General features: G+C 35.7%; 1 protein-coding gene across 2 annotated transcripts in view; it reads right to left on the bottom strand.

Moving 5' to 3' along the window:
* Positions 1 to 6,543: 6,543 nt before the first annotated feature.
* The window catches only part of LOC126707638 (peptide methionine sulfoxide reductase B5-like), an 85,283-nt gene continuing 68,641 nt past the window's right edge, over positions 6,544 to 23,185 (bottom strand). The window contains exon 2 of one of the 2 annotated variants that reach the window (XM_050407394.1): positions 6,544 to 7,043. In XM_050407394.1, the coding sequence (XP_050263351.1) occupies positions 6,824 to 7,043 (220 nt within the window). In that variant the 3' untranslated portion in view covers positions 6,544 to 6,823. The remainder of the gene's footprint in view (positions 7,044 to 23,185) is intronic. The other variant, XM_050407393.1, reaches the window with a different exon arrangement.

Genomic DNA, 23,185 nt, shown 5'->3' with positions numbered 1-23,185 from the left:
GCATTTCCTTGTATTGTAAAAGGCCCACCGTTGGAGTCGATGAACCCAACATTGTAAAAGTAAGTATTGTACAAGCATGTAATCAAAAGAGGGTTCGACCCTCATTACCAAGCATATCATGAAAGTTTCGGTTACTTGCCAATCTTTTGCATTAATCTTGCATCATAGTATAAACTCACCATGATAAATACCTGACCAAGGGTGCAAAGCCAATTTTTTCTAAAAATGGTAGGTGCATGTTAAATAGCAAGGATATAAACTAACTTGATTTTGGTGTTGTGTTTCCACATTGTCAAATGCACCTCATTACTTTCACCTCCTATTCTTTCTCGAGGTCAAAAGATTGCAAAAAAGAAACAGTCTAAGCTACCACCACATTGCAATCCCATCGTCACTAGATCTTGCGTAAGAGAGATGTCTACTAGTGGTGCTTCTCCCCATAAGGAAAATGCTCAGGAAATTGCTCTTTTGAAGGAGCAAGTGGTAGAAATGATGCGTATGATGCAACAACTGGTTGTAGAAGGAGGACAGAACTCCTCTGGTCATAGTTAGGGAGGTCCCTAGACCGAGAGTGAAAATCAGCCCCCACCAGTATAGGATCAGGGCCATAATATACCGCCCCAGGGTAATGACCAAGAAACAGATCCTTCTAAGGAAAAAAACCCCGAATCTGGGATCGGCCAAATCAAGAGCCAGGTGGAAACTCTAGCTAAGAAGCTTCAAATTATGGAGGGCTCTAGCACTCATGGAAGCGTTGATCTAGATAGTTTGACGAACTTCCCTCAGGTCAATATGCCTCTTAAGTTCAAGGCACCAAAGTTCGTTAAGTATAATGGTACTAAAGACCCTTGCGCACACTTGTGCATGTTTTGTAGGAAGATGGCTCCCTGTGGGGATAATCACCCTTTGCTTTGCCATATTTTCCCTAATAATTTGACTGGCCTCGCTACCATATAGTATGCGAGATTGGAAAAGACCTCTAGCTCGAGGGAAATGGCCAACTCTTTCATAGAATACTATAGTTTCAACACCGAGGTAGCTCTCGACTGCACGGTCCTTATAAGAACGAAGAAGAAGAGTGGGGAGTCTTTTCGAGAATATGCCCAGAGGTGGCGTGAGCTAGCCACATAGGTGTAACCCCCATAAAGGAAAATGAGATGATCAAATGGTTCATTGACAACCTCAAGCCTCCTTACTATGAGAAAATGATCAGCACCCAAGTCACTTATTTTGCTAGCCTCATCCCTATTGGGGAGCATATTGAAGAGGGTATTAGGAGCAAGAAGATCATGGATCACAAAAGCATAATCTTGGATGGCCACATTAATTAACACACAATCACATGTACAATATTTAACAAAGATTTGCATGTGGTGTGTGCAACTAGTAACTGTATGAGATACATAAAAGGATGTAGATAGTAATTAAAAAAAATTTTCATCATCAATCACATTAGTTTGAAAGTGACTATCACCTAAAGATTTACATCATATAACTTTCACATCTCTTAGAAAACATGCTTGCAATCATGTAAAAGCATTTTGTTTCTTTATGCTTTTTCTTTTTCTTTGTTTTCTTTTGAATTTTTGATCTGAGCACAATCAAAGATATCATGCATGGACATATAGGATATAGAAAAGAAAATACCCTTGTTACATTTTTATAGAACACCTCGTTTAATCTTGTTGTACAAGTGCTACACCTTACCGAGCATAGCTTTTATGAATTGCACACAGGTGTTCATGATTGGCAAGTAACAATAGTGAGATAGTTATTTATGCCTTTCACCTAGGATTTTTTAGTCCTTACACTCAAAAGAATGTGACATCAAATTCAATAGCATGTGTTTAAAGACTATAAACAACTCACATAATTAAGCACTACATAGCACAAACTAGCAAAGCATAGAAAAATAGCTCATCAAAGCTAAACAAGGTACACAATCATGAAATGCAAATTTTATAGGCCAACCTCAATCACACACTTGGTGATGTGTAATACAAATTTTTTTTTTCCAATTTTTAAAAAAAAAAAAAAAAATTAGAAACATCCTAACAAACCTAGAATGAAATGCATGAATGTAATGCAAAGGAAAATCCTAATCAAAAACATTTTGATCACAAAGAATTGAAAGTTAAAGCACAAGGACGAAAGATATCCTTGAAGACTAAGGACGTGTGATAACACCAATCACTTGACGAAGAGACTCAAACTTGCTCCTATCAAGAGGTTTGGTAAAGATGTCAGCATTCTAATGTTAGCAAGGATATACTCAAGAGAAACAATTTTCTTTTCAACAAGATCCCTAATAAAGTGATATCTAATCTTTATATGTTTAGTCCTAGAATGTTGTACCAGATTCATAGATATATCAATAGCACTAGAGTTATCACAATACACAACCATAATTTCCTGTGACAGATCATAATCACCTAAAAGCTTTTTCATCCAAAGACGTTGTGAGCAACAAATTCCAGCTACAATATATTTTGTGCTATAGAACATAGAAACACCCACTAGTAGTGCTCTTCCTATCATCAGCATTTCCAACCCAATCAGCATCAGAATATCCAGCAAGAGAGACATTAGATTCCCTGCTATAGAACAAATCAAAATCACTAGTCCCACTCACATATTTAATTATTCTTTTAACAGCAGTTAAATGTGACATTTTAGGATTAGCTTGAAATCTAGCACACACACCAACACTAAAAAATATATCAGGACGACTAGCAGTTAAATACAATAAACAACCAATCATATTTCTATATAAGGTAATGTCAACAGGCTGACCTGATAAATCAATCCCCAGTTTTGTGTTGGTGGCCATTGGTGTTCTAGCATGAGCAACATTCTCAAGTCCGAATCTCTTGACAAGATTTCTTGCATACTTAGCTTGGTTGATGTAAATTCCTTTGTTGGTTTGCTTCACTTGCAATCCCAAAAGGTAGGTAAATTCACCCACCATGCTCATCTCAAACATTTTCTTCATTTCATTTGTAAAAGATTTTGCAAGAATGTCATTAGTAGAGCCAAAAACTATATCATCCACATAGACTTGAGCCACAACTAAATGTTTCTTATCCTTTTGAATGAAACACCATTTCCTCTCTTAAAACCATTCTCTTTAAGATAAGAAGTTAGTCTGTCATACCAAGCTCGAGGAGCTTATTTAAGACCATACAATGCTCTCTTCAATTTGTAGAGATCATTAGGTCTATGAGGATCCACAAAAACTTTAGGTTGCTCTACATATATTTTTTCTTGCAACATTTCATTCAAAAATGCACTTTTCACATCCATCTAATAGAGTTTGAAATTCAAGTGACATGCAGTGGCCAAAAGTATTCTAATAGACTCAACTCTAGCAATAGGTGTCAAAGTCTAATCAAAGTAAATACTCATTCTACTTGAGTGTGTCCTTGAGCAACAAGTCTAGATTTATTTCTTATGACAGTTCCATGTTCATCAAACTTGTTCTTGAAGATCCATTTGGTAATCACATTGACTTCATGTAGTCTAGGAATCAATTCCCACACATCATTTCGAACAAATTGATGAAGTTCTTCATGCATGGAATTTATCCAATTAGCGTCTTCTAGGGCTTCATCTACCTTCTTGGGTTCAACTTAAGACAAATAACATGAATGTGTAATAACATTCAAGGCCTTTGACCTCAAATGCATGTTGTCGTTTAGGCTTCCCAAGATGTTGGTGGAAGGGTGATTTAGCTTAACCCTTGCAAATGGACCTTTCAACAGAGAAGCTGATGTGCTTTGTTGCTCAGGAGGAGTACTTGACTCACCCTGTTCATGTATCCTTTCATGAATTGGTGTTGCTGGCTTTGACACAGCATCATTCAGAATTTGTAGTTCTTGATCATTAGGTCCACTAACATACTCCTTAGGTAGAGCATCTTCCACTTTTGTGGGTTTGTCCTGGATACTTTGAATTATTTTAGAATTATCTTTAGCACATTGCTCATCATTAATAACAAAATTTGCAAATTCGATTACAGTTTTGGTTCTAAAATTGTACACCCTATATGCTCTGCTCGATGTAGAGCATCCTAGAAAGATCTCCTTATCACGTTTTACATCAAACTTTTCAGGATTCTCATGATCTCTAAGGATGTAGGAGTCACTACCAAATATTCTAAAGTATTTCACAATTGGCTTTTTCCCTTTCCAAAGTTCATATGGAGTCTTCCTAGTATCAGGTTGAAAATACACTCTGTTCAATGTGTGACATGCAGTGTTCACAGCTTCTCCCTAGAATGACTTTGCCATACTTTTGTTATTCAGCATGACTCCGACCATTTCTTGAATCACTCTGTTCTTTCTTTCCACAACTCCATTCTGCTAAGGTGTCTTAGGCGCTGAAAACTCTTGCTTAGTTCCTTGATTGTTGCAGAAAGGTCCAAGCTTGGAGTTTTCAAACTCTCTTCCATGATCACTTCTAATGCAAGCAATCATAGAATTCTTCTCAATTTGCAGCTTCTTGCATAGATGTATCATCTCGTCTAGAGCTTCAGATTTATCTCTCAAAAGAATCACCCAAGTGTATCAAGTGAAGTCATCTACAACTACTAGAATGTACTTCATTCCTCCTAGACTTTGAACTATGGTAGGACCCATTAGATTAATGTGTATCAACTCTAACGGCCTAGATGTTGAACTTCACTTATAAATGGATGTTTGGATTTCACTTGTTTACCAATCTGACATGGTCCACATATAATTTTCTTGATCTTCTCAAATTTTGGTAAACCTAGAATAGCTTCACACTCAGAGATTTTTTTCAATTTGTTTGTGACTTGCATGTCCTAACTATTGATGCCACAAGTCCACTTGATTAAGTTTTACACTATAGCACTTATGACTGATGCTTGGAGTTATGTCATAGCAATTATCAGTGGTCCTCATTCCAACACAAATGCAATCACCTCTATCATCAAATATTTCACATTTGTACTTGGTAAATAACACATTCAGTCCATTATCACAAATCTGACTGATACTTACCAAATTAGCCTTTAATCCATCTACATACTAGACATTTTCAAACACCGGCAATCTTGGGATGTCTACAGTCCCAATACCTCGGATGACTGATTTGCTTCTATCTCCAAATGTGACAATTCCAATCTTTCCTTTAAAAAGAGTCTTGAACAATGCTTTGTTACCTATCATGTGCCTGGAACAACCACTATACAAGTACCACAAACAAGTATCACGTACTTTTAAGGCAATTAAAGCAATATGACAAACATAATTATTGTAGCATGTAGTTATACCAAAAAAGTTTAAGAATAGGGTTAGCACATTTCGAAAACCACCTAGTCCAATATGAAAAAGATTCAATTTTCAATCTAATTGAATGTAAAGGAAAGTTAAGAGAATCCATGATAGTAGAGGTCAAGGATCAACTTAGGGTAAACTAACTAAACAAGAGCTAACCTGCTTTGATACCACTTATTTGTTTGTTTAAACCCCTTAAAAAGAGATTGTTTAACCTAATGAATTAGCCAAGTGTTTACTTAGGTTAATTATGAGATCTAAGTCAAATAGTAATAGATCATATCATGCATAGCGGAAAAGTAAATAACACACAGATACGATCACCTAAAAAAACCAATAAAACGAATTGTTTCAAGGTAAAAACCTGAGGAGGATTTGAACTAGCTATTCTTAAGGTAAACAAATCCACTAATAGAGAATTGAAGTTTTTACAAAAGATTTAACCCTAAATCTATTTCTATCTCCAGTAATAACTTACTGACACGACCACGTGCAAGCTCCAACTCTACGGACTCTTCTCTCTTGGATTTGCAGCACACAAGCTCCGGTGCTTATGACTTTGAGATCCCACTCAAAGGTTTCAGATCATCAAATGTTGATCTTGCAGTAGCAATTAGATTCCACCAGCATTTGATAGTAGATATTGTTCTGGTAGACACTTGTGGAATTAAAAGGTTAAAGAACCTCTCAGATCTCACAGGAATAACTCACAAGTCTTCCAATAGTCTTCAAAACGTAGTTAGGGTTTTCCTTTTATATTTAGTAGTGTTGGACTGAAACCTAAACGTCTTTGCGGGCTTGGGCTTGGTTTAAAATTCTGCAAAAACTGATTTACTGCAATTTTCAATCAGTCGAGCTTCACTGAAATTGAACTCTTTTTTTTTGTAGCTTGAATGTTCTTGAGACTTGGCTTGTACCACCTTGAGCAATGTCTAACATCTAATCTAGACATATTTTTGTTCTCGGTTTACCAACATAAACAAAATAGGAATCTAAACATTTAATCCTAAATCTTTAAAACCTAACAATATATATATATACACACACACTTGAAAGTCAAGAAAGACTCAAAACATCAGTATGTATTTGTGTTCATCAAACAACATCAATATTCTCTGATTTCGAAATCCCTTCTCCTATATTAGGTAGGTAAAGCCTTCTCTCTATATACAAGGCACTTAGAAACACAACAGCAAAGAAAGTGTAAGGTGCGTATAGGAGCTACGATAACATTCAAGTCAAGTGTGGCAGCATTAGTCTTTTATTTTGGTAAACTCATTTACAACAGCATGAACATAATATTAGAATAGACTTCACTGGGAAGCATAAGAATTTGCTGGAACGAACTTAAGCGATATGCTAGTGACACAATGGCGTTCATCTGTAGGTGTCGGAAAACCTTCACCTTTAAACACGTGGCCTAGATTCCCACCACAAGCTGCACATGTAATTTCAGTCCTCATGCCATCTGGGTCAGGCCGATTACATTAAGATCTAGTTAATAAATTTATCAAAATGATTTTTTAGAAGAACTTAAAGATTAACATGAGAAAAAAAGGGGAAATACAAAACAAGAGAACGGAAGCTACATTGCGGTTTATGGCTCCAGGGAGATCTTCATAGAAAGCTGGCCAACCACAATCAGAGTTGAATTTGGTTGTGGACCTATAGAGAGTTCTGCATCTTGCACACTGATAAACTCCCTCCCCGAAGAACTTTTCATATTCTCCTGTGCCTGGATATCTGTATAGCACCAAGGCAATGTCAAATTGTCAAGAATTACATACAACTCTTTTAACAAACAAGACTCAAAAGTTTCTTCTGAAATATTTGTCAGAAAGTATGATGGGATACATCATATCCATGTAATCAGAATACATTACTAAGTTGGAGCATATTGCCAATGCATAAATTGGATTTTTGTTCTATTGAATTATTACATAATAAGAAACCAATTCAAAACTTCTAGAGTATCTCAATAAATCTGATTCAACCCTTTCTTCTCTCTCTCTAACATCTATTACAAGCAGTAATAAGCTAAACCTCAGAGATACACTTACTAAAATTGGCCAAAAGCTTAAAACGCTACTTTATTCAGGGAAGAAGGTTCAGATGCGGCGCAATGAACCTACATCTACCTTGCTTTTTGCCTGAGGCCTTAATGGCATGTATGAAGCAAAAGCTAAAGTGGTTACACATGGGATGAGAAACCATAATCCCTTAGCAGATATGTCTTCTTGTCTTTAATTATACCATGCCTACCTAAGCCAATGAGCTTGGTACCTCCTCCCCTAGTAAGGGCAACGTGAAGGATGAGGTCATGGATTTTAAGGCATCTGCTAGGCTAAAACCTCAGGTATGCACTTAGAAAAAATATCCAGAAGTAAAAGGCTAGTTTCTCTAAGATTCTCAGCTTTTAGAGCATTCACATCAGCTCGTCTAAAAGATTCCGTCTATTTTACACCAAAAACCTACTTTTTCTATTTTATACTATCACTTTTACAAAACACCCACATCAGTTCATCTATTCTATCACCCCTCTTATTTAAATAATCAATTTTCTTAATTATTTTATTATTTCTCTCACCTCACCCGTTTTTATACGCGCTCTCTCTCTCTCTCTCTATCATATTTTCTGATTTCTCTCTCTCTCTCTTCTATCTCTCCATACCCAGTCTCTCCCTCTTGGTCTATCTCTCTGTCTCATCTCTCTCCCTCTCGGTCACAAACCAATCCATATCATCACAGCTCTGATCATAAGCATCGATCCACAGCTCCGATCACCGATCCACAGCACCGATCCACAGCTCCGATCACCGATCCACAGCTCCGATCACAGCTTCGATCACAAGCATCGATCCACAGCAGCACCGATCCACAGTTCTGATCCACAGCTGCATCGATCCATAGCTCCGAGCTCCGATCAAGACCCATACCCACGAGCTCCAATCGTTCCGATAAGCACCGATCTGTCTCTTTTTTGTTTTTCTGTTTGGGTTTGTTTGTTTTTCCGTTTGGGTTTTTTTTTTTTTTTTTTTAGCAAGTATATCTCTGTGTTGGTTTTTCTGTGAGGATGTGTTTGTGTGCATCTGAGGAAAAGATTTTTTTTTAGCAAGTATATTTCTGTGTTGATTTTTCTGTGAGGATGTTGTTTGTGTGCATCTGAGGAAAAGATTTTATTTTTTTAGCAAGTATATTTCTGTGTTGATTTTTCTGTGAGGATGTGTTTGTGTGCATCTAAGGAAAAGAAGATGAGGAGTTGAGGTCGTTGTGCACGGAGAAGAGAGAGAAAATTGGTGCGAATGGAAATTAATAAAAAACTAAATACACATGCTACAGTGCCCGTGTAAATTTACATGGGTACTGTAGCTCGTTGAAAAATTTTAGATGATTATGCACGATTTTAAATGGACTGATGTAGTGTGTTTTTTGCTTCAAAATGTGTAAAAATGGTCAAAATGTGTATTTTACACATTTATACACAATTATTCAAGAGCTGATGTGAATGCTCTAAGGCACAAGGTTCATATTTGCTTGGGTCTTACCACAGCATCCGGAGGCAAGTAGATGCCGTACCCATTTGGTACAACTCATTTTTTCAGCTTTTAGAAAATGGGCTATTTGAAAAAGTTGTACCAGATTTTAAAAAGCTATACCATGCAAAATTGTGGTTTCAAAAGGGGATACCAAACGGGCACATCTCCTTGCATTTAATTCTTAAGCCTTATCTTGTTTTGATGTTATCCATTAGTAATACCAAGCCTGAAAATGAAAATAACAAGTGAACAACCCCAAACGATTTCCAGAATCCATTCAAATAAATTATTAAAAAGCACAAGTTTCACTCAAATTGACATCATCTGAATCCAATAAATGAATAACCACCTCGCAAAGAGACCTGTGAAGCTTTAAAGGACGACAACAACAACAAACGACCGTACGTTTGATTCACCAATACCTCCTCAATTCTTAAAAAAAAGGAAAAATAAATAAATAAATAACCAATAGCCCCAATTTTACCATTACACTTTCTCAAACATATTAACCCAGATGACTTCATTTTCCTCGAACTCCCAACATTATTACAAACATACTAAACACTTTTCCAACCCCAATGGTGTTCTCAGGATTTGATAGGCCATTTGAGAAAATCCAGAGTCGGTGAATGGAGTTTGTACTTAGAATAGTTTGTGTATGGCAAGGTGTCACTTGTGGTTGCCGACATCAAAGAGTCACTGTGTTGAACTTGCGATCTTTGAAACTGGTAGGCTCTATAACACCGCATATTGGAAATTTAAGTTTTTTGAGGAATCTAACTCTCTTTAATAATAGCTTTCATAATGAAATTTCTTCAGAAATTGGCCGTTTACACAGAATGTGATTCTTACAATTGCAAAACAACACACTTGTGGCAAAATTCCTAGCAATTTATCCAGTTGCTCTAACCTTGAAGCACTTCATGTTGCTTATAACTTTCCGGATGGAGAAATCCCTGAAATGCTTGGCACCTTGTCAAAGCTTTGGTTTCATGTAAACATGGCAAAACGGGCGGATCGGATCAATCGGGCTGCGGGTTGGGTCAAGTTGATCCGTATTTTTCACATGAAATTTTTTTTTTCCTTTTTTTTTAAGAAAACAATATGTATTTGTCATTTGGAAAGTTATGCAACATATTACTTGATGTAAAATGCATTATTTTGAATTCACCACTTATATAAAAAATGAACTCAGTTAAACTTGTTAATATTTATTCAATAATTTTAAAATTATACAAATCCTAACATTGCTATCTAAAACAAAATAACACAAAGATAAGTAAAACAAATACACAAGTTTTATTTTTACACAATATCAACATTCCAGAAAAAAAAAAATTACAAATGACTTATTGGATAACTCATTTGATAAAGAATAAAAACATATAAGAAAGTTACAATTTTGAAAATTAATTTTATAATCTATTATTAATTGTGATTGGCACTCTATTTCAATTTGAGATATGCGTTAAAGTTTGATTGCTTACTTATTTATACATGGTCTCTTTTATGAAGATCATATAATTGTTAAGCAGCACATACTCTAAGAAATATCATAATTTATTTTGAAAAGCCGTTTATTTTGAACATAAATTGTTAAAAAATAGGTCTAAGCATTCATAATTTATACTAATTTGATACTTTGGCTTTACTATTTTCACACATGTGAATACGTCTCACACATGCCTACAATTTTAAATCTGTTTTTAACTCTACTGTAACCAGATTATCTTGGCATGTACTTTGCTATTTGATATCTAAAATTTTTTACTCATTACAGAATGCTCAACCATTTATCTTTCAATTAATTTGCATGCAGTTATATAAATGTATTAATTGTTTCCTTAAAGCTCACAATAAACAGTTAAACCAATATTATCTTAATTTCACTATTTTTTTTTTATCAAAAAAAAAGTTTTAAAAAGATGGTTCTGGTTCGGGCTCGGGTCGCGGGTCGTGTCGGGTTGACCCGTAAAAAACACGGGACGGGTCACAGGTCAACCCGTTTTTGATTCGGGTAAAAAAAAAAATTTTGGGTTCGAGTCAGGTATTTTTTAGGTCGGGTTGGGTCAGGTCAGAATATTCTTGCCCGTTTTGCCATGTCTAGTTTTATGCTAGTTACAGAAATAATCTTATAGAAATAATTTTATCATTTCTAAAATCGTTTTCTATAGGTAAAAATAACTTGGGTGGAATTATCCCTGATTCTTTTGACCAATTGACAAAGCTTATACTTTTTGTTGTGGGTAGGAATAGGTTGACTAGTAACAATTCCTTCCTCAATATTCAATTTATCTTTGCTGTAGCAATCAACCAAATCCAGGGGCATCTTCCTTTGGACATTGGCATCACTCTACCAAATATGGAAAGATTAAACTTACAACCGACTTACAGGATCTATCCTAGTTTCAACATCTAATGCCTCAAATCTAGAAATTCTAGCATTGAACGAAAATAAACTAAGTGGAAAAGTTCCTTTTTTGGAGAAGCTAAATAGGATTTCTTTTTTTTTCTATTACCCTTAACAATTTTGGGAGTGGAGGGGCAAAAGACTTGAGTTTTCTCTGTTCTTTGTCAAATGTCACCTATTTGAATTTTGCTATAAATGACAATAACTTTGGAGGAGAGTTACCCAAGTGCATTGGCAATTTGTCAATTACTGAATTTAGGAATGGCAACGGGCTAGATTTAGGCCGGGTTTTTTCATACCTGGACCTGCCGTGCAGGCTAGGACCCGTGGCCCACACCCGGCCGGTTTAATAAACAGGTTTTTTATATAGGGCCTAGACTCGCCCCGCCAGGCCTCGTGAGACCCACGGACCCAGTTTAGCCCTACCAGATTTGGGCCCAATCCGCAGCCCAAATCGTGGCCAAACCCAAAAAAAAAAAAAAAAAAAAAAAAAATTGAATTGAAGCCCAAATTCATTTTTGCCTAGATTCAAGCCCTATGACATGTTGATTCAAGCCTAGATAACGTGGCCCAAATGCCAAATCAGCCCAAATCATAGGCTATTAATCATAAAACAATAAATCACCTATTAATTATAAATCTATAAATCAATAAACCATAACTAATATCATAAATCAATATAAATCACATGTTAATTATAAATCAATAAATCATAGCTAATATCATAAATCAATATAAATCACCTGTTAATTATAAATCAATAAATCATAGCTAAGACTATAAATCAATAAATCATCTAGCTAAGATAACCATTTAATCATAAATCAATAAATCATAGCTAAAATCACCTACTAAATACAAAAATAAAATAAATCCAACAAGTCCAAGAAATAAGTATCACAAGTCCAACAAGTCCAAAAAATTAAAAAGCTACAAAATAAATCCTACAAGTGACAAGTTTAGAATAATTACAAACCAACAAATTAATCCAAGAAGTCTAAGAAATTAAAAAGGCTACTAAATTAATACAAAAAGTCTAATCCTCCACAACTGTGACACAACTCCCATCCTCCTCATTAGGCTCTCCATCATCAAGAATTAATTGAAGTGTACAATCTCCAGGCATAGTTGAAGAACCTACAACAACAATGAATTAAAAAATGAAATAAACTTCATCAAATTATAACTAGCAAATATAAAAATACAATTTCCATTAAACAATTACACTTTCTTTGAAAAACATTTTCCCATAAAATTTATTTTCCCATTAAACTACACTCAATTATTCACTCATCAAAAGTGAAATGTCCCACTCACTTTTTTATCGCTAACATAACAAGGCTTTAACAGTTTAACATATAATGACAAACCAAGCTATTCACCCAAAATTTAGTATCACACAGTTTCCCTTTCTTGTAAATACAGGAGCTTAAAAAACATTGCACAATAAATTTTATGAAATACTTAAGAAAAAAAAAAAATTAAGACAGCCAACACAAGGCATAACAGAACACATCAGCAATAGGATTACATTCACAAACAAAATTCCGAGCTTACTTAAATGCTACCCACATCTAAGCCGTTCAACACAACTGTAACCCAATTGAAGCAACTCAAACAGACTAACCAAGAGAAGCAAAACTTCTTAATCAACTAACATATAAAGCATAGATTTCCATAACAAATCTATGATTCAGTTATATGTGCATTCAAATATTTAAGTAAACTAAAGAAATCAGCCAATTGATGTAACTTAAACCTCAACACAAGTAAAAAGGTATAAACTTTTTGATAATACAAGCATAATAAATATAAAACCAACTTTAAAACTGAAATTTTTACAATAGAAAATTTTCCCTAAAAACAAACAAATCCATTAAAGACTTAGGCTTACCGCAATCCTCCAATGAAGATCTTCCTGCGTTTCACAAAAAAACAAACGAATATCACAAAAAGTTGGAGAAACCCCACAAAAACCATATCAAAACCCAGATAGGAAATCAGAAAAAGATCCAAAATTTGGCATCAAGCTTCTATTTTTCCCACCGATTTTCTCGGAAACCAAATAGCAAATCAAGAGAGAGAAAGATACAAGCCCGGGGGCACCATTGCCAAAGTGTGGGTTAAGAAATTTTTTTTTAAAGAGAAGTAGAGAACAGATTGGCGGTGATAGCTGGGACGACGGTGAGACCTTGGACTGGTGGTGAATGCTTGGATCGGCGGTGCAGAGAGCTTGGACCAACAGTGAGAGGCAGAGAGCCAGGGCCGGCAATGCTTGGGCAGCGGTGCTTGAGAGTGAGTGAGACAAAGCCGTGTGACTGTGTGAGGTGTGAGACTAATGGCATGTTTGGAAGTTTAGAGAGGGAGGAGAGTAGAGGGGAGAGAGTAGTGGGAAGGAGAGTAGAGGGGAATGGTTCTCCTCCGCCTTGTTTGGATGTTTTTAAAATTAGTAAGGGGGAAGGGTGTAATTAGCCCTTCCCCTTGTTTGGATATTTTAAAATTTAGGATGGAGAGGAAAGGAAATGATTAAAATAGACAAATTTATCCCTATTTGGAAATGGACTTGCAACATTGGTCTATTATTAATTTAGAAAGGGTAAATTGGGAAATTTATCTAGTCAATAATTTATCTACTTTACTCTCCCTCCAAATCTCTCCAATTTGGGGGAATTGAAAATGAGGGGTTAGAGGTGGTTGAAACCCCTCCAAACCCCTCCAAACTCTTCCCCCTCCTTCCTTAAAAAACTTCCAAACAAAGTAATTGAATTATTCTCCCTCCTTTTACTCTACTCCCCCTCCTTAAGTGTGCTTCTGTGAGGGCAAGGCATTGTAATTGAGTGTGTTTCTGTGAGGGCAAGGCGCTGTGACTAAGTGTGCTTCTGTGAGGGTGAGGCGTGAGTTGAAATGAGGGTTAGGGTTTGTTTATAGCTATATATAAGGGGTTTTTGGTATTTTCAGAATAACCAGGTTAGGCCTCGGTCTAGGTTTGGGCTGGGTTTTTGATAAAACCCGAACCCGCTTCGGGTTTTTTTTTTAAACCCATACCCAACCCTATTCCTTATCGAGCCGGGTAAAACTCGGCCCATTAGGGTCGGGCTAGACCAGATACCTGCGGGTTGGGCAGAAATTGCCATCCCTAACTAAATTCAATGTATTTAATAACAAAATATCTAGAAAGTCTCCTACTGAAATAAGATATTTGATCAACTTGGAGAATCTCACAATGTCAAACAACAAATTATCTGATAAATTTCCCTTTGAAATTGGAAAGTTTAAGAAGTTACAAATTTTGGCATTAGTTACAAACAAATTCTCCGGGAATATTCCATCTTCTCTCGGAAATTTAACATTCTTGACATATTTTTATTTATATGAAAATAATTTTCAAGCCAACATCCCTCTAAGGTCTAAGCAAGTGTCGAAACTTGTTTACTTTGAATCTTCATAATAACAATCTCTATGGTTCGATATCCCCATAAGTCATTGGTCTCTCGTTGTCACCAACTTTTCTACTTTTGTCAGCCAACAAATTAATTGGTGTTCTTCCCATGGAAATAGGAAATTTTAAAATTTACAACTATTGGATATTTCCAAAAACATGTTAGTTGGCGAAATTCCCCCGAGTCTTGGAAGTTGAATAATGCTAGAATATCTATACATGGGAAAAAAACCTTTTCCAAGGGATCATTCCTCCATCTTTAGAATCATTAAGAGGTCTTCAATATTTAGATTTTTCTGAAAATAATTTGTATGGCCAAATTCCAAAATTTTTGGAGCTCTTTGTTTACTTGCAATCTCTTAATTTATCTTACAACAATTTTGAGGGTGAGATGCCAATAGAAGGAGTTCTAAAGAATACAAGTGCAACTTTTGTTAAGGGAAATGTTAAATTTTGTAGGGGCATACCTAAGTTTCAACTTCCTAAATGCAAATATGAAAATTCCAAGAAGAGCAACTTGACCCTTCCCTTGAAGTTAATATTCTCTATAGGCTTCTTTGAGTAACCTTGGTTTTGTCACTCATACTTCTTTGTTTTTCAAGAAAGAAAAGAAAAGAAAATACCTCAAGTGACTCAAGAAATTCTCTTTTGAATCTATCTTACCAAAGTATCCTATATGCAACTGATGGGTTCTCTTCTACCAATTTAATTGGCGTGGGTGGCTTTGGATCTGTGTATAAAGGAATTCTTGATCAAGGTAGACATATGATTGTTGTCAAGGTGCTCAACCCATGGAGCTTCCAAAAGTTTCATGGTCGAGTGTGAGGCTCTATGAAACATTAGACATTGAAAAGTTGTAAAGGTGCTTACATCATGTTCAATCAAGGTCATGATTTTAAAGCTTTGGTATATGAGTTCATGGAAAATGGCAACCTAGATGAATGGCTGCATCCATTTTCAAGAACATATGGGACTCTTGAGGAACGAAGGAATTCGAGTCTTCTTCATAGACTGAATATTGCCATTAATATTGCTAATGCATTGGATTATCTTCATCATCATTGCCAAACACCAATCATTCACTGTGACCTCAAGCCTAGCAATATTCTTCCGATGATAAAATGATCAGACACGTAGGTGACTTTGACTTGGCAAAATTGCTCTTTGATGCTACCCAAGATTGTTCTATTAATCAATCAAGCTCCATTGAAGGAAGAGACACGGTTATACTCTTCCAGGTGAATATCATTATCATTTTTTAAATTTCATTCTATTTCCTTTTCCCCTCCTCTTTTACTATATTTTAAAACCTAAAAGGAAGATTTTAATAAGGGTGGATTGTAGCTTGAAAATAGAATGCTAACTAACACAATTTTCGTTTATCTTTCTTATTACATGCCATTGAAAAATCTCTTTTATTAATACTTGTCTGCCATATATCTTTTTCCTTTTTTTTTTTGGGTAGAAACCTATGCTCACATAACATATATGTTATATGTAATTGTTGATTGCAGAATATGGTTTAGGAAACAAGGTGTCAACATTTGGTGATGTCTATAGTTATGTCAAATTATTGTTAGAGATGTTCACGGGAAAAAGACCAACTGATAGCATTTTCCAAAATAGCTTAAACCTTCATGACTTTGTTAAAGCAACTTTGCCAAAACAAATAATTGGCATTATAGATCCTATCCTTCTATGGGAAAGGGAAGAGGGAGAGACACAGATGAACAACATTTCTCACAATGCAGGTCAAAATGGAAGGGAAAAAATTCAAGAATGCATGATTTTGATATTTGAAATTGGAGTTGCTTGTTCAGTCGAATTTCCAAGAGAAAGGATGAACATAAGTTCTGTTCTAATTGAGCTGTATTCAATTCGACAAAAACTTCTTGGCCGACAAAGACTTCAAGCCACAGGTAATTTTTTTTTCTTGGTAGAAATATTTGGTACTTAGTAGCAACTCACACCACATGATCTGATAAGGCCACTCCAAATGTTGTAAGGAAAGAAGGGATATTCATATAGTGATTATAAGTCGCATGCCCTTATGTTAGGGTGTCGTTATTCTAGCAAAACTGAGAGATTGTGGCCACTAAAAATATTGATAATTTCATTATGTTGTACTTAGTATGTGAATTAGCCCAGTTACTCTTCTATAGTACCCAGACTAATATGCCACTAAAATCTATCTTATATTTGGAGATTTCTTTCTTTGAAGTGGTCCACAAGAAATTAGCTTACATCATATTACACTAGATTATGACATAAGATTGCATTAATCCTAATTGTACCAAATTACTGACATAAACATTTGAAGGCTACAAAGCTAAAGTTAATTAACCAATTTGTTAGAGAAGTTTGCTAGTTTATAATTCTAAATAATGTAAATGGACACCAATTCCACATATATTGAATGAGTTGGAATTTTCTTTTTCTTTTTTTATAATTCCGCAAATGGGTATTATTGCATCATGAGTTTTCTTGCTAGTGAAATATAATTGAATGTTTAATTTACAAATTAAGTTATTGATAACGAATATCTTTATAATTATTTTTACTTTAGTAAAAACGCCATTTAGCATATTGTCATTTTTTGAAACCGAAACTTGTTATTCTAATACATTGAAATTATCTTTCTTCTTCGCAGGTGCACAAGAATGATGACTTTTTATCAATAACAGTCATGTATTTATTTTGTCTCCTGTATCAAGTACGTAACATTTTCTTGTTAGGACATATGTGATTTGATGTTAGAACATATGTCAATTTAGAATTGGCTAATCCTTTGACAAAACACACTTTACTTGTAATTGGGTAGATCTAGGATGTGTTTAATGCTTCAAAGAACAAGGTTTCAAGATTAAGTGTTAAAACCATGTAAATCTGTCCAAGAAACAAGTGAAGAAATGCTGGATTTTAAAACTCGACAACTAGCATCTATCGAGGTTTAAAAAGCTGCTGAAGCCTGAAGCTTGACAGCTAGCTCAATGATACCCTGTTTGTCGAGGTTTATGGAATTTAGTTTTTCAGAGCTGTTTTTCATCCAATCCGTATGTATATGTTTGAGCTTTCTTTTCTCACAACCCTAAACATATATAAGGATTATTTTAAGGGCCGTAAAAGGTTGTGCGAGTGTGAAACAAAGTTGTGTTCATGCAAATTATGACCGGAGACAGAATTTGCCCTAGTTCATCTTTCTCTTGAAGAAGCTGCTATGTTTGTACACATTAGGGTTTTGTGACCAAGGAGCTTCATGATCTTCATCATGTGATGAACTAAAGAACTTTGTAGCCAACATCTTTCTTAAATTGGTGATCAAGTCGTGTACAAGGATCCGTGCATTTATTGTTTAGTCACATATTGGGAGCCGTTAATTGAAAATGAGAAATTGTCACTGTAGAACAAGTCCAATTGTGTATTGGGGTAAGGATTCAACTATAGGTCAGTATAAAGTATTGGAATTCCTTTACTTGTAACCGCTTGTTTTGATAATAGTGGATTCTCGAGAGTGGTGACCTTAAAATCACCCGGTGGGGTTTTTGCCGTGTAGATTTTCCCATTCGTAAACAAATTATCGTGTCAATTTAATTTCTGGTGCATATTAGTTAATTGGTGATTTGTTTGTGCTACCACGTGTTTTATATGTTAATTGAATTAATTAATTAACTTGACTAAATCAATTGGTTAATTTATCACAAGGGGTCAATACATTCTTGGCTTTTCATTTCTTAAAATTGATTTGTGTTTTGATGCACTATTGAATAAGATTTTATTAAATAAATAAGTTAAAAAAATAAGAGCAGAGTTTATAGCTAAAAGTATTCACAATAAAGACCCTATGGAATTTGCATGCACAAGAATTTTTTGAAATGATATTTGAAGGCTAAATTTTTGCATGGATAAAGAAGTACCCTAGAGAATTTGTTAAGACATATGTGATTCAATGTTAGGAACATATGTCACTATTTTATGTAATTGGCTAATCCTTTGACAAAACGCACTTTACTTGTAATTGGATAGATCTAGGATGTGTTTAATGCTTCAAAAAACAAGGTTTCAAGTTCAAGTGTTAAAGCCATGTAAGTCTGTCCAAGAACCAAGTCAGAAAGTACTGTTCATTAAAACTCAATAGCTATCTCGACAGCTAGCATCTATCGAGGTTTAAAAAATTGTGAAGCCTGTGCCTCGACAGCTAGCTCAATAAATGGCTATCTATTAAGGTTTATGAAATTCAGTTTTTCATCCAATCCGTGATTATACAACCCTAAACATATATAAGGATTATTGTAAGGACCGTAAAAGGTTACGCACAATTGCACAAAGAAGTGTGACTGGAAATCTAGTTTGCCCTAGTTCTTAAAGAAGCTATTATGTTTGTACACCATAGGGTTTTGTGACCAAGCAACTTCATGATCTTCATCGTGTGATGAACTAAAAAACTTTACAGCCAACAACCTTCTCTAGTTGGTGATTGAAGTCACATACTAGGATCCACACAATTGGTTAGTCACATACTGGGAGCCGTGCATTGAAAGGAGAGATTGTCACTACAGAACAAGTCCAATTGGGTATTGGGGTAAGAGTTCAACTATAGGTTGGTATAAGGTACTAGGATTCCTTTACTTGTAACCGTTTGTTTTGATAATAGTGGATTCTCAAGAGTTGTGACCTTAAAATCACTCGGTGGAGTTTTTACCGTGTAGATTTTCCTCATTCATAAACAAATCACCATGTCAATTTAATTTCTACTGCATACTTAGTTTATTTGGTGATTTGTTTATGCTACCATGTATTTTGCTTGTTAGTTTGATTAGTTAATAAACTTGGCTAATTAATCAATTAATTTATCACAAGGAGTCAATACATTTTTTACCTTTCAAATGGTATCAAAGCATGCACATTCTGATGAGGGTTAATCTTTGCAGATCAATTGACCCTCGTTTGTCATGGATAGAGGACAGTCTCTTGTATACCTCATTTATTTGATGGTACTAACTATGCATACTAGAAAGTACGCATAAGAGTTTTCTTGCAGTCTTTAGATGAGAAAGTGTGGCAAGCTGTGGAGATAGGCTGGACTAAGCCTATGGAAGTGCTGGCCAATTAGGATGATGCTAAGATCAAGGTAGAAAACTTCAATAGCAGAGCATTGAATGCCTTATTCAGTGCGGTCACAAATGAGGAGTTCAAGAAGATATCCTCCACTGAAACTACTAAGGAAGCATGGACCATCCTCTAGACAACCTATGAAGGAACTAAGGCTGGCAAGGATTCGAAACTTCAGAGTCTCACTACAAGTTTCGAAGAGATTAAGATGGAGGAGGATGAGTCATTTGATGAGTTCTATGCCAAGCTCAAGGACATAGTAAACTCAGCATTCAATTTTGGGGAAACCATTCCTGAACCCAAGATTATGAGAAAGGTGCTCAGATCTCTACCCGAAATATTTCATGCCAAGATCACTACAATTGAGGAATCAAAGGATATTGACAGAATTCCTTTGACAGAGTTGGTTGGAATCTACAGACCCATGAGTTGGGTTTGACAAGGATCGAGAAATCAAGCAAGAGCAAGAGCATGGCATTAAAGGCCAAGACCAGTGATATTGATGAGTCTTCAAATGATGAAGATTCTAAGATGAAGCCCTACATCACCAGGAAATTCAAGAAGTTCATAAAGAATTCAAATGGTAAGGGTTTTGACAAGGATCGTAGGCAATCTAGTTCCTGTCAGTTCAAAAGCCAAGACAAGGGGAAGAAGGATGCTAGGGATGGGGGTTAGTACACTATTACCTTAGGACCAAAATGCTTTGAGTGTCAAGGTTCCAGTCACATGAAACAAGAGTGCCCCACATATCTCAAGACCATTGGGAAAAGTAAAGCACTTGCTGCTACATTGAGTTACACCAAGCTTGAGGATGATTCCGACAATGAGGATGACGAAATCCTGAATGCCTTCACTGCCATTGTCAATCCTACTGAAGGGATTGTTAAAGATGTGGATGAAGAAGAGGAATTGGTGGAGTCCAAATTTAAGAAGATGGATGAACAAGATGACATCCACACAGTCTATGCAAAGTTTTACAAGGTCTTCAAAAAGCATGAGAAGTTGTATAGGTTGGCCACCAAGAAGCTTAGTGATGTGGAGCTTAAGCGAGAAGAAATTTCTACAAAGTTTGATAAAGCCAATCAGACTATTGGAGCATTGAGATTTGAGAATAACTTCTTGGCTGAGAAGACCAAGAAGCTTGAGGCAAAACTGCTCCAAGTCAGAGCTCAGCTAGAAAGGACGTCAAGCGCTAAGCTTGATGAGATGCTCAGTCTTCAGAAATTTGCTTCTGATTGAACCGATTTAGGGTATGATTTCTCTTCTCCTAGTATTGCTTCTACTAGTACTACTATTTTTGTTCCTCCTACTAATAATATTGAAACTGAGAATAATGTTGTTAAAAATGAATTAGCTAGTGAGAACATAGACAAAGGTAAATCTATCTTAGGAGCACCCCCTAAGCTTAACAAGAAAGAGATTAAAAACCCTAAAGCTAAGAAGGGAAACTCTCAAAAGCCAAAACAGAAAAAGCAGCATTTCTGTCATCACTGTGGAGCAGCTGGACATACTCGACCTAATTGCTACAAGTGGTTAGCCACTCAAAAGAGCAATAACATGGTCGCGTCGGGAGATCAGAATCAGCTTCCATCCTCTTTTACTTATCTTGGAGATTTTCTGAAAGCCCTCATTTTCCTTTCTAACTTGAACAATTTTAACTCTTCCCCCTTATCGCCAAATCAAGGGTTTGCTAAACAGAAAGGTTCTTCCAAGGTGTGGAAAAAAAGGGCTCCAAGTGATTCTATCACTTTTTCTCTCTCCTCTTCTTGTTTTTGCTTGCATTAATTGTGTGTTTAACTTTATTATTTTGAGTCAGTCTAGTTTTATGCATTGCTTTGTTTTTGTTTGTTTTTCTTTTCAGTTTTGGTATATTTTGTTTTTCATATAAAAATAAATAAAAAAATTGAAAAATACAAAAACAGTGTGTGTTTGTGTACATTGGTACTTGTGTACCTGGGATGGCCATTGAAACAAAATTTTCAAAACTTTATATCTTTTGTACCTTAGATGAGCATCTCTATGCACAACTAAGCAAGTGAGCTTTGTGGCACGTGTTTGTGATGAGTAAGATTAAGTAATCTCTTATACTTAACACTTATATCACTCTTTTTGACTTCAATGACTAAAAAATCCTAAGAGAAAGGCATAAATAACCATCTCACCTCTATTACCTGCCAATCATGAAATGACATCCGTATGCTTTAGCATAGCAAAAGTGCAATGTCAATGACATCTGTATGCTTTGGTATAGCAAAAGTGCGATTTCATAAGCTTAACATCATTGGGTATTTCTTTTCTCTCTCTTATATGCCCATGCATGATTTGCTTAAAATGAAAAATATGCAAAGAAAATAAAAAGCAAAAAGAATAAAAATGCTTTATATATGATTGCAAGCGTGTATTCTAGGAGATGTGGGAGTTATAGGATGTACCTCAAAGGGATACGACGACTTATGATAAGCTCATCTTCCCTTCAGCGATCACGAGGATTTTACGCCATTTTTCTGTTCCCTTTCCCGTTTTCGACCACTTCCACGTTATGTGTGCCATTGACACTACTACTGTTAAATGGAGCAAGGCGCAGTTTCATTCGAGGCAATCCGGGTCGGCACCTCCTACCACTCCTTCAGCTCCGTCCACCTCTGCTCCCTCTATTTCTGCGGGAGGTGTGACTCTAGATGTGATAATGGCACAGCTTCAGCACATGAATGCTCGCCTTGATACACTCTCTACTGAGTTGTATCAGTTGAACACCTGTGTCGGTCGTATTGCTAGACGGCAGGATCGCCTTGGTGACTTTGTGGAGTCTCTCTCTCCTCCTCCCGAGGCATCCAAGGACGGTGATGACTCCAACGATGATGATGATGATGATGATGAGGATGGAGATGCTAGCTCTTTCAACACTGACAAGAAGTCTACTTGATACTCTTACCCTTTGTCACTTGTGACAAAAAAGATGAGTAGTTTGGGATATGAGAATAGTCATACTTAGGGGGAGGGTTAGTATAGGAGATTTTTGTTAGGAGGAGTGTGTATACTGAGGGATGTAGTGAGGATTTGATATATCTTTTTCTTTTCTCTCTATTTCAAATACATTATATCTTGTATATTGGTCTTGTGACTGTTTTGACATATATTGTACTTATATTCTTTATATATTGATGTATGCTTTTCACCTACCCTTACATTTGTTGTTTCTTTTCTACCTTTATACACATGTTTCTTATATCATGTATGCAATCTATTATTTTTGTTTCACACTGAGATGCTTTGATGAGTTTTGTTTAAAGTGTTTCAGAAATACAGGTTGTCAAAGTCTACTTGTCATAAACTTTCTTCTTGCAAAGTTTTTCAAGAGTTTGTATTAGGATAGATTTTATTGTATTTAACA

Source organism: Quercus robur, chromosome 11, assembly GCF_932294415.1.
Source record: "Quercus robur chromosome 11, dhQueRobu3.1, whole genome shotgun sequence".
Classification (NCBI taxonomy): domain Eukaryota; kingdom Viridiplantae; phylum Streptophyta; class Magnoliopsida; order Fagales; family Fagaceae; genus Quercus; species Quercus robur.
Note: the sequence above shows the minus strand (reverse complement) of the source record. Positions and strands in the feature narration are given on the sequence as shown.